Here is a 14,885-nt window from a genome sequence, read left to right on the forward strand (position 1 = left end):
TCTCCTTTTTTATGTAGGCTAGTGGCATATAATTTACTAGACTGCATCTTAATCGTGCATTGCATCACGTTTTTTGTTCACTATATACAAGCAAAATTTCTGTTCCACATCTATTTTTTTCAAGGTCCATTTTGAGCCTACATCTTAATTATGTTGCAAATGAGGAATCTAGTGGCAGGGATGTACCTGGTAAAGTAAAGCAGGAGTTCTAATTTTGTTAGTGTTTGATATAACAAGAAGTTTTGTAGAGGATTTGCTGTGGTTGTGTATCAGTAGATCATGTTTAAAAAGCAGCAATTTTCTCTCTAGAGTCTCTGGTCTCCGTTCCAGTGATTAACAAAATAAAATGCTTACAAATACACTATTTCCTGTTAAAGTGCACGGCATTGAGAAAGTGCAGTAAATTGAAAAATTATCTGTGCTAAAAACCAATGTGTTTATGATTTCTATAATAAATTGAAATATGGTAACAGTTAATAATAGCCTACTTCTTATTGTCTACATAGATCTTTGACCTTTGCTTCCTATCTTTGCTTCTTGCTGCTTCTCACTGTTTACATCATAACTGCTGCGTTTTTAAGATGTGTCAAAAAACCCAATTTGACTGAATGACTCCTCAGCTGTCCTTTTTTGTTTCCACAGAAGCAACATGACGTGCGCAAACGATGACAAAATTGAATGCGCTACATTCAACAGTTGATTTTATACAGTCTCTGTGATGGGTCTTTACGGTGCGCGGTCCCTTTAAGGCAGAGAGCACGTCGAACATTCCTATGAAAAAAGCGGCGTTTTAAATGCCCGGTTGACGTCATTAAACTTTTTAAGCGGCTGGAGTGCGCGCGGAGAGAAAGGCACACATGCGCGCGCTTTTCTAGCCACTCGCTGCAGATGCGACTGGACGGGCTAAGGTTTGCTGGGAATAACTACAAAATCAACGTTCCCTGTAAGAGAACTTCCGTTTCTTTAAATGTTGCTATTGTTATTGCGGTAAATATATGGTTAATGTCGTAACCTTTTATTATAGGAATGTTTCAACGATAAAAAGTAGTTTGAATCTGTTGCGTGATGTGGTATACACGTTACATTTATTCTGTAACTATACTGCTATTTTACTTGTGATATAACACAAAGGGAAACATTCACCGTTAAAACAGCTTGCCTTTTCTAATGTTTTTTTTCTTTGCTAAAAGATTTTTATTTACAGTAGAATGTAAACTCGCTAACCTCGTGCATGTGCATGTATATTTGATCGCCGTGTTATAAAGTTAGGCTAGTTCTGTTGTTCGGTTCACTCGGCTTGACAGTTCCGTGGTTTCAGCTGTGTTCTGCTGTGCATTATCCACATGCAGTGACCCAGAGCTCAGCCACCGACCCCAGCAGTGACAGACAGAATGATGTTCATAATGAAATTGCTGACTCCGTGTCGCTCGCCGCTTGCTGCCCTTGACAGAGGAAAACTAGAGAACAGCACAATGACATTCTGACAGTCTCCGGCAAGCTGCTGTTGTTGTGCTTTAATAACTGAGTCTGCCAGACTCTTTCCACAGACTGTAAATCCATTTGCCTGATTTTAGTCAAATGTGAACTTGCTGAATAGAAATGCACCTTTATGCCTTTCATATGATTTCATTTTCAAATGAAATTTCATGATTAAACCAGCTATGCCAACATTAAAGAATATTGTAGTTAATGTAAAATTAACGTATACAAATTTAAAAACCAACTTATATATAAAGAGGTGTTTTGAAAATGCAAATAAGGCAAGTTGCTCCTTTCTGTACAACAAAAGCATTCAAGTGGCTCCCAATCCCCGTAAAGCAGTTAATATAGTTCATGTGCAAAATTACAATCCTTCTGAAGCCATACAGTAAATGTGTATGCAGAACAGATGGCTAGTTCTAATTTCCAGAAATCTATCCCTGCTATCTCTCAAATCTATCCCTGCTACATCTCTCAAATCACTTCACACCTCCTTATTTTTTAACCTTAAGATCAGTCAAGAGACATATTATTGACATTAACCATTTGACATTAATCTCGGCTTCAGAGAGAGGCATGCTGCCACTAGCTACTGAAGTTGCATTTCAAGCACATGATATGTTTATTTTATATCATGGATTATTTATTATTTAAACTTATTTTATGTGCCATCAAAACTCCATCTGGGGAACATTCAGAGTATTTACAACATAAAAAGGTTAAACCTATAGGGAAGACTTTTAGTGAATAACCTCACCCTTTTCCCCTCAGAAATCTATAAGATGTAATGGCTTCGGAACAGATGGAATGCATGCAACTACTTTTATGGTACTTTTCTGAGTTTGATAGCTACAGGTCATAGTTGTGCGTCATTTGCAGTTTGTAAAATGTTTGTTGTTTTACTGAAAATAGAAAATCATTTGGGTTTTAAACACCAATAAGGCTGAATAAATTTAACTGTTCCTTTAATTAGCTAAAATCGTTCGTGAGGATGAATATATTTTTCTCATAATTCTTGAACAGCCATGTGTCATTTACTTAGGCAAGACATTTAAATAAGGCTTTGAATACATTTTAATGGAATGATTACCAGGACAAGGGGAAATTATTTTTAAATAACACCAATCAGCAGGTTTCATTCAATCAAACTGTAATTAAAACGTCACAAATCCCATGATCTTCAGATTACTCCAGTGACTCACATTTCTTGAACATTATTCCAGTTAAGTAAAAAGCATGAGCCCTGCCAGAATCAGATGCTGCAATGTCTGTTTCTGCAAAAACTGATGCTGTAATGTAATGACAACATGATCCACACCAAATATTTTGATAACATTACCATGTTTGGCAGGACTTAAAATCTACTCATGATCATTGTTGTCAATAATGAATTGGACTTGCTTGATTTGATGATTTGACAGAATAAAGTAGTATTATCCTGGACTTGAGGGGTCTGGTTCCTGTGCCGGTCTTGGGTTCTGTTTTTGTCTGAGTCATGTGGGATTGGGTTTTGCCATGGGGTTTGGACTCTAAAGGGGTTATAGTTTGGAAGACAGGTGTGATGGCCTCCACATGATGGTTTCTCAGTGATAACTTGAAGGCATTTGTCTTGGGAGAATTGAAATGAACACTGGCTTCTGATTACTTTCTAATGTTACAGGCCAAAAGGAAGCAAATCACATACTTTTTTGCATATTCTAGTATAATTAGGAGCATCTTCAGTAAAATTTATTTCAGTAGGATATAGTCAACAAATAAGATACAGGAATAATTTGTGAGTGAGTGACATGACATTCAGCCAAGTATGGTGACCCATGCTCAGAATTCATGCTCTGCACTTAACCCATCCAAAGTGCACACACATACAGCAGTGAACACACACACACACACACACACAGTGAACAAACTTTGCCATCCCGAGATTCAAACCCACAACCCTAGGGTTAGGAGACAAACTCTCTAACCACTAGGCCGCAACTTCCCCAATTTGAGAAAGATGTTTCTATAAAAGAAAGGTTTTATGTTGATTTTCCCTACAAAACACACCATGGTGCTATTTAAACTTTGCAGTGTTTCCTGCACCTTTTTGAATATTTAGCACCACAGCAAAAAAAAATATTTTACCTGAGTTGTGAGTCTGACTCAATCTGATTTAATGTGATAAATGTGAATAATGCCAAGAAAACATTCTTCTTGTGTTCTCTTTACAAATTAACAAACTGATGATTCATAAGTTCTTTTAATGAATCAGTCAACTAGAAGAGTTATGTGTTTGAATTGTTTTGACAAATCTTTCACTAAATGAACTAAACTAAACCATTCGCTGAAGTCAGTACCATTACAATCTAAGTTTATATGCAACCGAATAATAAGTTTATAGTCAGATTTATGGCTCAATCAAACTGAAAAGCCTTCATGTAAACACAGCAATTAACCGCATAACATGACATACAAGGCAGGAACTGTTCATTAAACCCTTATTATTTTTGCCTATTGTGTTTGGCAAAGCTACTGACTTAGATATTATAGTTCATCTTTAATCAGTGATGATGATTTATATGAGAGCTCAACAGCTAAACATTACCATGACAGTAAATATTAGACAGCTTTTAACCCTGCTGGCACTTCATTCTGTTCTGATAAAGTACACTTCAAATGAGATGTAATTTGAATAGCAAATAAGATGCTATGTGTTTGTATAAAGATATCTGATCCTCAGAATTTATCCTAGTTTTGGGTTTGTTTTACTTTCACATTAGGTTCTTAGTGCACAGGGAAGTATTATTTATTGTTTGCCAGCAAGTTTTACCCTGAGCAAATTAGCAACGTGTCCTTAGTTGCCCGATAGAAACCTCCTACCAAGGAATACTAATTTAGTATAAGCTGAGTTTTATTTCCCTGGGAAGTACATCTTTTATCACCACATGTTTTGCAACTCGCATGCAAATTGAAAGCATGAAAATAATTCGAAAGATGGCACACAAATTCAATCTAAACAGATGCTTCTGACATTACGATCTGCAGAAGCATACAAATTATCGTACACATTTCAAACTCCTCTCTTGTTCTCCAGACATTGATTAGTAACTCAGAAAAATCTGTCTCTTAGCTGTAATTGCCAGCTACATTTTTGCATTCACAAACAGCATTCGACATAGGCATGATAGAAACGAACATGTACAACACAAAGACTGAATGCTGAGAGGGTCCATAGGCCTCCCATTCAAAACATCCAGAGATAATCACTCAACATCTGATGCTTCATTTCCTGTCAGTGAATCAACATCGGACTGCGTGACTATGTGCTCTTTCTTCCAAATTAGATTTTTTGTTTTTTGAGCTTTAAATTGTATTTGACTGGAGCAGGTGCTGCATGAGTTTAATGGGTTGTCCATTTGATTTCACTGAAGCGTAGAAACCAATAGACTTCTGGTTTAACTGACAATGTGAATGTTGAGTGAAGCAACAGATTTCAAGCCCATGCCTGATAATTTAACATACAGATCCTTTGATCCCTCAGCATCGTGCTCTATCGATCTAAAATAAATGAGTAAACAAGTTATGACAGATTTTTCATTATCATTTGCCTGTTTAATGCCATTTTGTTATCAGGAATGTTAGTATTGATTCATCAGGGTAGTGCAGTGTGACTCATTTACCCCCCACAGTCATTAAAACAATAAAAGAAACCAAGCATGTGTGATTGTCAATATGAATGTGAATATAATTATATGTGTGAAGTGGGGTGGTGGGCAAAATTGTAGAAAAATCTATAAATGGAAATGCAAAAATAATGCTTTAAAATAGATTTCCAGAACACTTCCTTGTCTGTCATTGGCCAGACTAGCAAATAGTACTGCCCCAAACTAGACAATGTTGCTATGTTGGGCTTGTTGACCTACAAATACCCTACTTATATTGAAGCTGGAATGGGAGAAAGTATTTTAACAGAGAGAGAAAAAAATACCCTTTTTTAAGCTTTAAAAGAGAAATCTATCTCAAATTATTCTGAATTGTTTTGACTCCTTGACTATACTCATAAAATCACCCTTGAACTTTAAGAGTCTTAAGAGGTTTTTTTGAAACTACAAAGAATATGCAAAAGTGTGTACTTTTTGCAGACAGCATCTTTGTTTCCTTTTTGACGTCACTTTTACTCCTTATCAACAGCATCCTAGCATCCATCTACTGTGGAATTTTGTTGATTTACTTTCACTGATGTTGTTCCAAATTTGTATGACTTTCTTATGATCTTTCTTCTATGGCACACTAAAGGAGGAGTACACAGTAGGACTACATAGTTGTCAGGAAAGTAATCCACATGACTTGTGCATCGTATTCTAAGCCTTCTCAAGCTAAACAATAGATTAGTCTGAGGAATGTCTTGTGTCATGTGTATGTTTGAATAAAAAGAGTTACAGAAGAATGGAAGATTAACTACAGAGTATGAAATATTTTTTTTTTACTCAACAAGCCAATTTGCCCACTATTTTTTTACGATACAAACATTGCAAAGCAACTTTACAGAAAATTAAGTTTCTACAATATTTAGTACTATCTTATCAGTGGTGACTGTCAGTTTATGTGCATATGACAGAAATGTATTGGAAAATCAATTAAAGATGTAATCAAACAGATACTAGTATTATTACAGATAACACTATTAACAGCAATTATTATATAATGCAATTTCACTTATAGCTAAATTTGGTAGTTCTGTAATCTGTTTGTTGTATGCCTATTGAGGAAGCCTGCTGTATACTGTATTGACAGCCAGTGATTCTCATTGAAAGCAATGTGTTTACAGGTTCCATGATTTCAACGCCATCATTAAGTTTCCAAAAACTTTTTTTCTCTTTATTTAAAACATTTTCCTGATAAGTTGACTTAGAATAGTTTGCAAGAGCTGATTATAAACACAGTGAAGCTGTAAAAGCAGACTAGTGAGTAGATTCATTTATCTGAAAGTCTTTTTCAAGACAAGTAAAAGGTACATTTCAATTACTAGTTTAATTACTTTTATGAAAAAGTAATTTGGATGTGATTCACACATCTGAATGAGAGGATAGAGACAGAGTTCACTACATACCATCGTGTCTAAAGGGGTCATCAGATACCCATTTTCCTCAAGTTGAGTTGATTTATTAAGGTTTTAATGAAAAGTCCATTCTTTCAAAAATGAAAAGTAATGTTAAAGGGTTACTCCACCCCAAAATAAAAAATTTGTCATTAATCAGTTACCCTGATTTCGTTCCAAACCCGTAAAAGCTCAGTTTGTCTTCAGAACACAATTTAAGATATTTTGGATGAAAACCTGGAGGCTTGAGACTGTCCCATAGACTGCCGAGTAAATAACAGTGTCAAGGTCCATAAAAGGTATGAAAAGTCGTCGTCAGAATCTGGGTTATATGAAGCGATGGGAACACTTTTTGTAAGCGAAGAACATAAAAATAATGACTTTGTTCAATAATTCTATTGTAAACTGTCTTTTCTGTGTCACTTCATAATCACATTGCTGCTTATGCTCTTCTACAAAAAGTGCTTCCGTCGCTACATCCAAAATATCTCAAATTGTGTTCCAATTTATTCTTCAGTAGGGTGTGTTATGCCCCACCATGAATTTTTTTTTTTTTTTTTTTTTTTTGATCGGTAGATTTATAATATTGTGATTGTGTTCCAGAATTGTCTCCCGTTCTATCATAGGGCTATCATTATAGCACTATAATTCTGTCACAGACTATGTGAAAGTAAGTTATTAAAGCCTGGTGCTCATGGTCACAACAAAATATACATGATTTATATACTGCTATTCTGTTCTGTTCTAATAAAGCATTTTGAAACTCATGAACCCTCATGAAATTGTTGCATTGGCCTTCTGATGCCTAAATGTTACCTGAAAAAAAAAAAAACATTATTCCTCACTTGTGTTATTTACCTTAATCTTGAAGAAAACATTTATTTTGTCTTTGTGTGTTAATGGACTAATTTCCTCTCAATACATTTACAGAAATTTCTCTCCTCATTCAAAGCTTTGTTAATATAGCATTAGGATACTAGATTAAAAAGATATCAACATAGCAGCTCTAGGCATTGGGACTAAAATGGTCTTTTTGATGCTGGTGAATTAGACAGATAGTAAATAAGCTCTAAAAGCAGTAGGGAAAATGAAAACAAAAGTATTATAAGTAATATTTAACACACGCTAGACAAATCTTTTTTGTTTTTCAAATCTGATATTTATGTATTCACTGACTGCTCTGTCATTTTGTGAGTGAAATCTGATCTGTTTGTTCAGTCTATAACTAGTGTATGCACATAGGTTGCTAGTAAGAACAAAAAACGACAAGATAATTTTTTCATACAACAACTGAGAGCTGTCAAGTGTGGAAAGATGAGGAACACTGGGAATTTGCCCCGCCCTTGAGTATCATGATAGCTCACTGCATTGCTGAACTCGTGAGGTGCATGAAAGAACATAAGCAGGCAGTGTTTTACACATATTCATGTTTACACACTTACTCAATCATGACTCACTAGGGACTGGAAATCACATAGTTTGCTAAATAAGGAAAGAGTAAGCAAAAATAAGTGTATTTGGACTAGGGCTATCACAATTAATTGATAAAAAAAAAAAGATTGATAAAAAAATAATCATCGTCTTTGAATGAATCTTTTGAATGGATGATTGAATGACAAATACATTTTTAAAAGTCACTTTTTCGACAAAGAGTGGTGAAACAATGTAATCAACGAACTGTATTTGAAGCACACATTACTTTCCAAAGAAAGAAGTCTGAAAAGACTGTTTGTGAAGCTGTTTTTTTACCTAAACGTGATAACCGCTCTCTATGTGTCCATGCGACAGTGCGAACTAAGATATGAATGCTCTGGTATGACTTTGTCAAAGGTTTAGTAAACACAGACGAATAGTTGTCATTTAGAAATACGATTGTGTTGGTGTTTGAATCGAGATTCTGATACTTTAATGACTAATTGTGCAGCTCAAATTTTTTATATAAATTTTTATTTTTATAGTAAGCATTACCTGATTATTTGACTTGGTTATCACAATAATTGTTGACTGTCCACTTATGGACAGTTCTAGGCAATATTGTGCAATGATTTGTTGTTGGTGTTGATTTACTGTTTGTACTACCAAAAACTAAATGGACTTGCATCAAGGCGCAGAGGCGCAGAGTTCTAAAAATAGTCCATCAAAAATGACCTTCCCTAAAGGAGGAAGTGTGAGAATTTACTGTCAAACTAAATCCAGGTCGGTGTAGATGCAGTATAAAGTTGTTCAAAGATCCACAATCTGACAAAGAGCTGCTAAAATGATGAGTTTTTGAAAAATTTGAGGTGCTTTGGTGGAAAAGCTGTGTGAGATGAAAGACATATGGTATTGTTGGTTAAGAATGTATGCAGGAAGAGATTCAGGGAGTCCTTTAAGGTGTCCACCCTGAGACTTCCTGGGAGTGTCTCTCTGGGTGCAGTCCAAATAACATTGTGCACTTTGCCAGGAAAGTCTATTTTGCTCTTGGAGACGCCCATAGCCTCCTTGAGAATGCACTCATTACACTATTTCCTCTCTAGGAGAAAACAGGAAGCATAGCTCTGGGGATAAAGAGAAGTGAAATGAGGCTTAGATTAGCAAAACGAAAATCCCTCTCACAGCATTTTGGGTCTCGTGACAGATATTTTTACGTTGCTGTTGTTGAGGAAATTGTCACATGTCTTTACTGGGTCAATTTTTCTTTTGAGTACAGTAGGGTATTACTCATGTTTGCTTGATTGGTTCAATTCCAAATGCTTTGTGTAGAGGAGCTGCTGTGCAGCTGCTCTCCATTCAACAATTGAACATTTTGTATTTGTTCCATAAGGGGAAACCATGCCAGCTACTTAACTTAATCTGCGTTATTGCCCCCAGATGTCACAAATGATAAAATATGGATGGAGGAATTATTACATAAAGTTTGTTGTAAAGCAAATCAAATTTGACATCTCAAGGTTATCACCTGTGGTGAGATGGAGCACCACAATATTAACTGATGGATTTGCTGAGTGTGTGTGTGTGTGTTGTCTGGCTAAAACAAAATGTTTGTGTGAACAGTTTATTAAAATTGCTACTCTGTTTTCACCAATGCTTTTGAAGTGTTTGGCCAAATTGACCTTGAAATTAAGTATTTATAGGCCAAACCTTAGATTTGATGATTGACGCTCTCCACATTCAACCCTTATATGCTTTTTCTGGCCAAGAATCATCCACTCTGTCAGGAAGAGCCCATCTGACCAGCTTGTAAAGCATCAGAAAACATAATTCAGTTTAGGGGCTGGTACATCTGAAATCAATCATGCTACTATTATAGACAGAGTGGAAAAAACACACACAGTGCCAAAGCAGTCCCAGTCCAAAAAATCTGTACAGAAAATGATGGAAATGAGAAAGTATTTCTATTCAAAAGTTTTTAAAATTGTTTGTAGTATATTTTCACAAGGACAGATTGTTCCTCTTTTTTTTTACTCTGAACATTTTTATAGGTCATTGTCCCTAGTTTGCCTGAATAGCACTCATTATAATGGCCTCTTGTAAACCTTAAAGGAATAGTTCTTCTAAAATTTTTATTCTTTATTTATTCACTTCTTGTCATTCCAAATTATTTTATTTCTTTTGTGGAACATATAACATAAGTGCTTTGTTAATACTTAAAAAAACAACCTTACCAACTTCCTTTAAAATAAAATTGTGTTCTGCAGAAAAAAAAGAATGGCTTTGGAATAACATGAATAATTAAGGAAAAGTTAAATGTTTGGATAAACTATACTTTTAAAAACCTTGCACACCATGAAACCTTGATCTTTTTTTATATATGTATCGGATTAGTCAGTTAATAGAAGGTGGACTGTTGGCAAGGCCCATTTAAGGTTAACTCAGACCTTTACTCTTCTGTCTTATAGAAGTCTGTAGGTTTGCAGGCAGTATGGTCCAAGAGAGTCTACCACTATGTTTTAACTGTTTAAGTTCAAAGCAATTCAAATAAGAGTTATGAGGTGCAATGTGTTCAACTTCTGTGTTGAATTCATTAATAATGCATTGTTTAGGATTTGTAATGAAATGTATAGCTGTTTTCATACATTTCTAATTTTCAGATGCAGGAGTTTGCCTGTCAGTGTATGAGATTGAGATGTAAATCCCGAACCAGTGCAGCAAGTTGCACCTCTTTTGGGAATTCCCCTGTTCCATTCATATTTCTCTGTAGTAGTTTGTGTTCCCATTATATGAGTAATCAATATTCAGACAGAGTGTTATCTTATTATGCTTTGAGGGAAAGAAGCAGGGTTGGAAAGAATGCTGTGAGCTGAACAGTAAATGTGAAATGAAAAACGGGAAAAAAAACAAATAATATCACACTGAGTGCACAGTCAATGTGATATTATGGGGAAAATGTGGAGATAAAGAACCAGCTGTGCAGTGCATCCATCATACAATAGACTATTATGAAAATTTAATGGTTGCCTTTAGATGGCAGGTGAAATGATCTGCATAATGTGCACTTTTCCGTTCTGAGTTATGTCCTTCTGTCTGGATTTTTTATTTCTTGGAATATTTGAAGGCAAACAAGTTTCCTAACCATAATTAAAGATTATATATGTATAAATGATCAGATGCATGGCCATGACCAAATATGTTTTCTATACAACTAGTACATTATTTGTTATAATGACACATACTGTAGTAACGTTAAGACATTTAACAATACATTTTTATTTTACATTTCTTCCTTAGTGCTGTTAAATGTATAGTTAAAAGTATATTAAACAGACCTGCCATTCTTAAAGAGATAAGAGTTAACCCAAAAATTACAAATTAATTCTGTCATGGTTATCCATATTCACTTACTCATATTCCAAACTTGATTTTATTTCTTTTGCAGAACATATATAAGAAGATATTTTGAGAAATGTCACTTTATCCATATAATGGAAGTGAACGGTAAACAAAACTGTTTGCTAACCAACATCTTCTTTTGCATCCTGGGATCACCTGTTTGAACCTAGAGTTACCAGTTCACGTTTAACTACACACATTTTTTTTTTTTTTTTTGCTGCCATTACAATATAATATAAAACATTACAATATACCAGTCAACAGTTTTATAACAGTAAGATTTTTAATGTTTTTAAAGAAGTCTCTTCTACTCACCAAGCCTGCATTTATTTGATCCAGAAAACATCAAAAGCAGTAATATTGTGAAATATTTTTACTATATAAAATAACTATTTTCTATTTGAATATATTTTAAAATGTAATTAATTCCTGTGATCCAAGCTGTATTTTCAGCATCATTACTCCAGTCTTCAGTGTCTCATCCTTCAGAATTCATTCTTATATGCTGATTTGCTGATTATCAATATTTATAACAGGTGAGTAAATTTTTTCAGTATTCTTTGATGAATAAAACGATTCAGATATCAGCAATTTTTTTTAATAAAAAGCTTTTGCAACATTATACACTATATCATTCAAAAGCTTCGAGTCAGTATAATTTTTATTTTTTGGGAAAAAAAATTATGGAAATTAATACTTTTATTTAGCAAGGATTCTTTTACATTGATCAAAAGTAATAATAAAGACGTCATTTTACAAAAGATTTCTATATCATATTAATGCTGTTGTTCTGAACTTTCTATTCATCAAAGAAACCTGAAAAAAAATCTACTCCGCTGTTTTCACATTTTCATAAGAAGTGTATTTTTATTTTTATTTTTTTTGAGCAGCAAATCAGTATATCAGAATTATTTCTGAAGGATCGTGTGAATGGAATAATGATGTTAAAAATTCAGCTTTGAAATCTCAATAAATTACATTTTGAAATATATTCAAATAGAAATCAGTTATTTTAAATAAGCAAGTAAAAATATTTAAAAAAAATTATTTTTTGCTGTACTTTGGATCAAATAAATGCAGGCTTGGTGAACATAAGAGACTATTTTAAAAAACATTAATAAGCTTACTGTTCAAAAACTTTTGATTGGTAGTGTATAGGCAACTTGAATTTTTCTATAATTTCAAGCTTTGAATTGGCTTAGAAATCTATAACTGCTGGACAATAACAAATAATAATGATTTGTTTATATACTACAAACACTTTTTATCACATAAATAGGCAGAATAGTTTCTATACTGTAATAGTACTGCATTGTTCATATACTTTATTTATCACCTGCTGGAGATGACTTGAAAAAACATATTGTCGCAGTCATATGTTTAATGTGTTCGTGTTTCCAAAAGTGTCTGTTTTTCTGTGAAAACAACTGTTTTCATACAGCATAGCTGAACGATTTTGTCCATATTATGAGTTTCCTGTTATGAATTTCTGCGCGAGAGCGACCTCCGGCTTCGAGTATAAAGAAACACACACACACACACACACACACACACACACACACTGCAGGAGAGTTTAGCGCTCAGTGATGTTCATCTCGCCTTCTGGGTCTGAATAGAATATCATTTCATGCACAGACGGTCCTGTCTCTTTGAGTTTGAATCTATATTTATTCACACCAGCTCTTGAAAACCTCTATGTGAACACACTTTACCGAAAAAGTGCGGGGGATGAATTTCCGTTATATTAAAGGGGGGGGGGGGTCCCCCGCGTAATCTACACCCCTGGCATATTTGCAGATACAAAAGCACATTTTAGTCTGTACATTCCAGTGCTTGCTTCCTTTATGTAACCACTGGTGTATTTAGTCAATATGAGTTAGATATATTGTATCCCTCACTTTTTATTCACCCCAATGAATTGAACAACCCACAGTGTGACTTTACAGGTGTTTTGTATTACCTGTGCAGGGAAGAGGGGTCTTATCTATCCTGTACCAGACCTGCTCTAGAGAGAAAGAGTCATAAATATATCACCGCCCTCTGTTTAGCTGGTCCATTCACCATTGCCTATCAAGACTCCCAAGTTAGTTTAATCAAAGAATTTTATTGTCCGTATTGATAATCTAAAGTATATGTGGTACACTGTTTGTGAGGTGCATGTGTTTTTTTCACACAGAAGATGGTTGTTGGGTTTGGTTTTTGTTGACTGCACAGCTTTCTTGTCTTCCCTCCGGGTCTTCCCTGAATTGGGGCCAAAGAGGATCTGGTTTTGATTCTGGAAGACATTCTAATTCACTGATGACATACTTACCCCACAAACAAATGCTTGCATTGGGTATATCAAGTCAAGTCAAGTCTGCTTTATTGTCAATTCTTCCACATACAGCACATACAGAGAATTGAAACTGCGTTACTCACAGACCCTTGGTGCATATAGATAACACTAATAGTAGAGCATTAATACAGATAGATACAGATTAAATATAAAATACAATTATACAAATAAGGGCATCTAAAAAAACTATAAAATAAAATAAAATCCAGTTAAATAAAGGAGCACAGGGCACATGGCAGATCAAGTGCAAACCAGTGAAGTAAACAAACAGTGCAGATAAAATGAATGTAGTGCAAAAGAGCTTATTCGGACTGATTTAAAATAACCAAAAGCTCAGGGAGCAGTTCTTTATTAAACTGACTGAAGAGGTTGTTGAAAGCAGAACAATGCTGCACAAAGTGACTGGTGCAGGTCAGAGTTTGTTAGTAGGAGGGGGAGTGGAAGGACCTTGGGATGTGGTAACTGTGGGGGGGGGGGGGGGGGGGGGGGTTCAGAGTTCAGTGGTGACTGGGGCAAAAGAGAGGAGGGGAGGCAAGGTCAGGAGGGAGTTCGGGTTCCTGACATCCTGATGAATGAAGCTGTCCTTCAGTCTGCTGGTTTTGGCCTGGAGTCTCCGCAGTCTTCTCCCTGATGGAAGCAGGATGAAGAAGCTGTGTGACAGGTAAGTGGGATCACCAGTGATGAAGAGGGCTTTATGGGGGAGGCGTGTTCCATAAATGTCCTGGAGGGAGGGGAGAGAGACACCAACAATTTTCTCAGCTGCTCTCACTGTGCGTTGAAGTGACTTGCAGCAGGACACTTTGCAGGCACCATACCACACACTGATGCAGCTAGTCAGGATGATCTCAATGGTGCCTCTGTAGAAGGTGCACATGATGGGGCCAGGGTTCTAGCTCTTCTCAGTTTGTGGAAGAAGTAGAGATGCTGCTGTGCTTTCTTGGCCAGTTCTGCGGTGTTGTCAGTACAGGAGAGGTCCTCTGTGATGTGCACTCCCAGGAACTTGGTGATGCTCACTATCTCCACAGTCGGACTGTTGATAGTCAGAGGAACATGTTGTGTATGCACTCTCCTGAAGTCAACAACAATCTTCTTCATCTTCTCCACATTCAGTGAGAATTGTTGTCACACTGCACGGTAGTCATTGCACGGAGTGATTGCAACTGGACGGTATTCATTGAAGTAGGA

The 14,885-nt window shown here is 35.6% G+C and overlaps 1 protein-coding gene across 2 annotated transcripts in view; it reads left to right on the forward strand.

Annotated features, from left to right (window-relative positions):
• The first annotated feature begins 781 nt into the window (after window positions 1-781).
• gulp1b (GULP PTB domain containing engulfment adaptor 1b) overlaps window positions 782-14,885 on the forward strand; it is a 44,253-nt gene continuing 30,149 nt past the window's right edge. Inside the window, exon 1 of one of the 2 annotated variants that reach the window (XM_052559513.1) lies at window positions 782-943. In XM_052559513.1, the coding sequence (XP_052415473.1) occupies window positions 889-943 (55 nt within the window). In that variant the 5' untranslated portion in view covers window positions 782-888. The remainder of the gene's footprint in view (window positions 944-14,885) is intronic. The other variant, XM_052559514.1, reaches the window with a different exon arrangement.

The sequence above is a fragment of the Carassius gibelio genome, chromosome B6 (assembly GCF_023724105.1).
Source record: "Carassius gibelio isolate Cgi1373 ecotype wild population from Czech Republic chromosome B6, carGib1.2-hapl.c, whole genome shotgun sequence".
In the NCBI taxonomy this organism is placed as follows: domain Eukaryota; kingdom Metazoa; phylum Chordata; class Actinopteri; order Cypriniformes; family Cyprinidae; genus Carassius; species Carassius gibelio.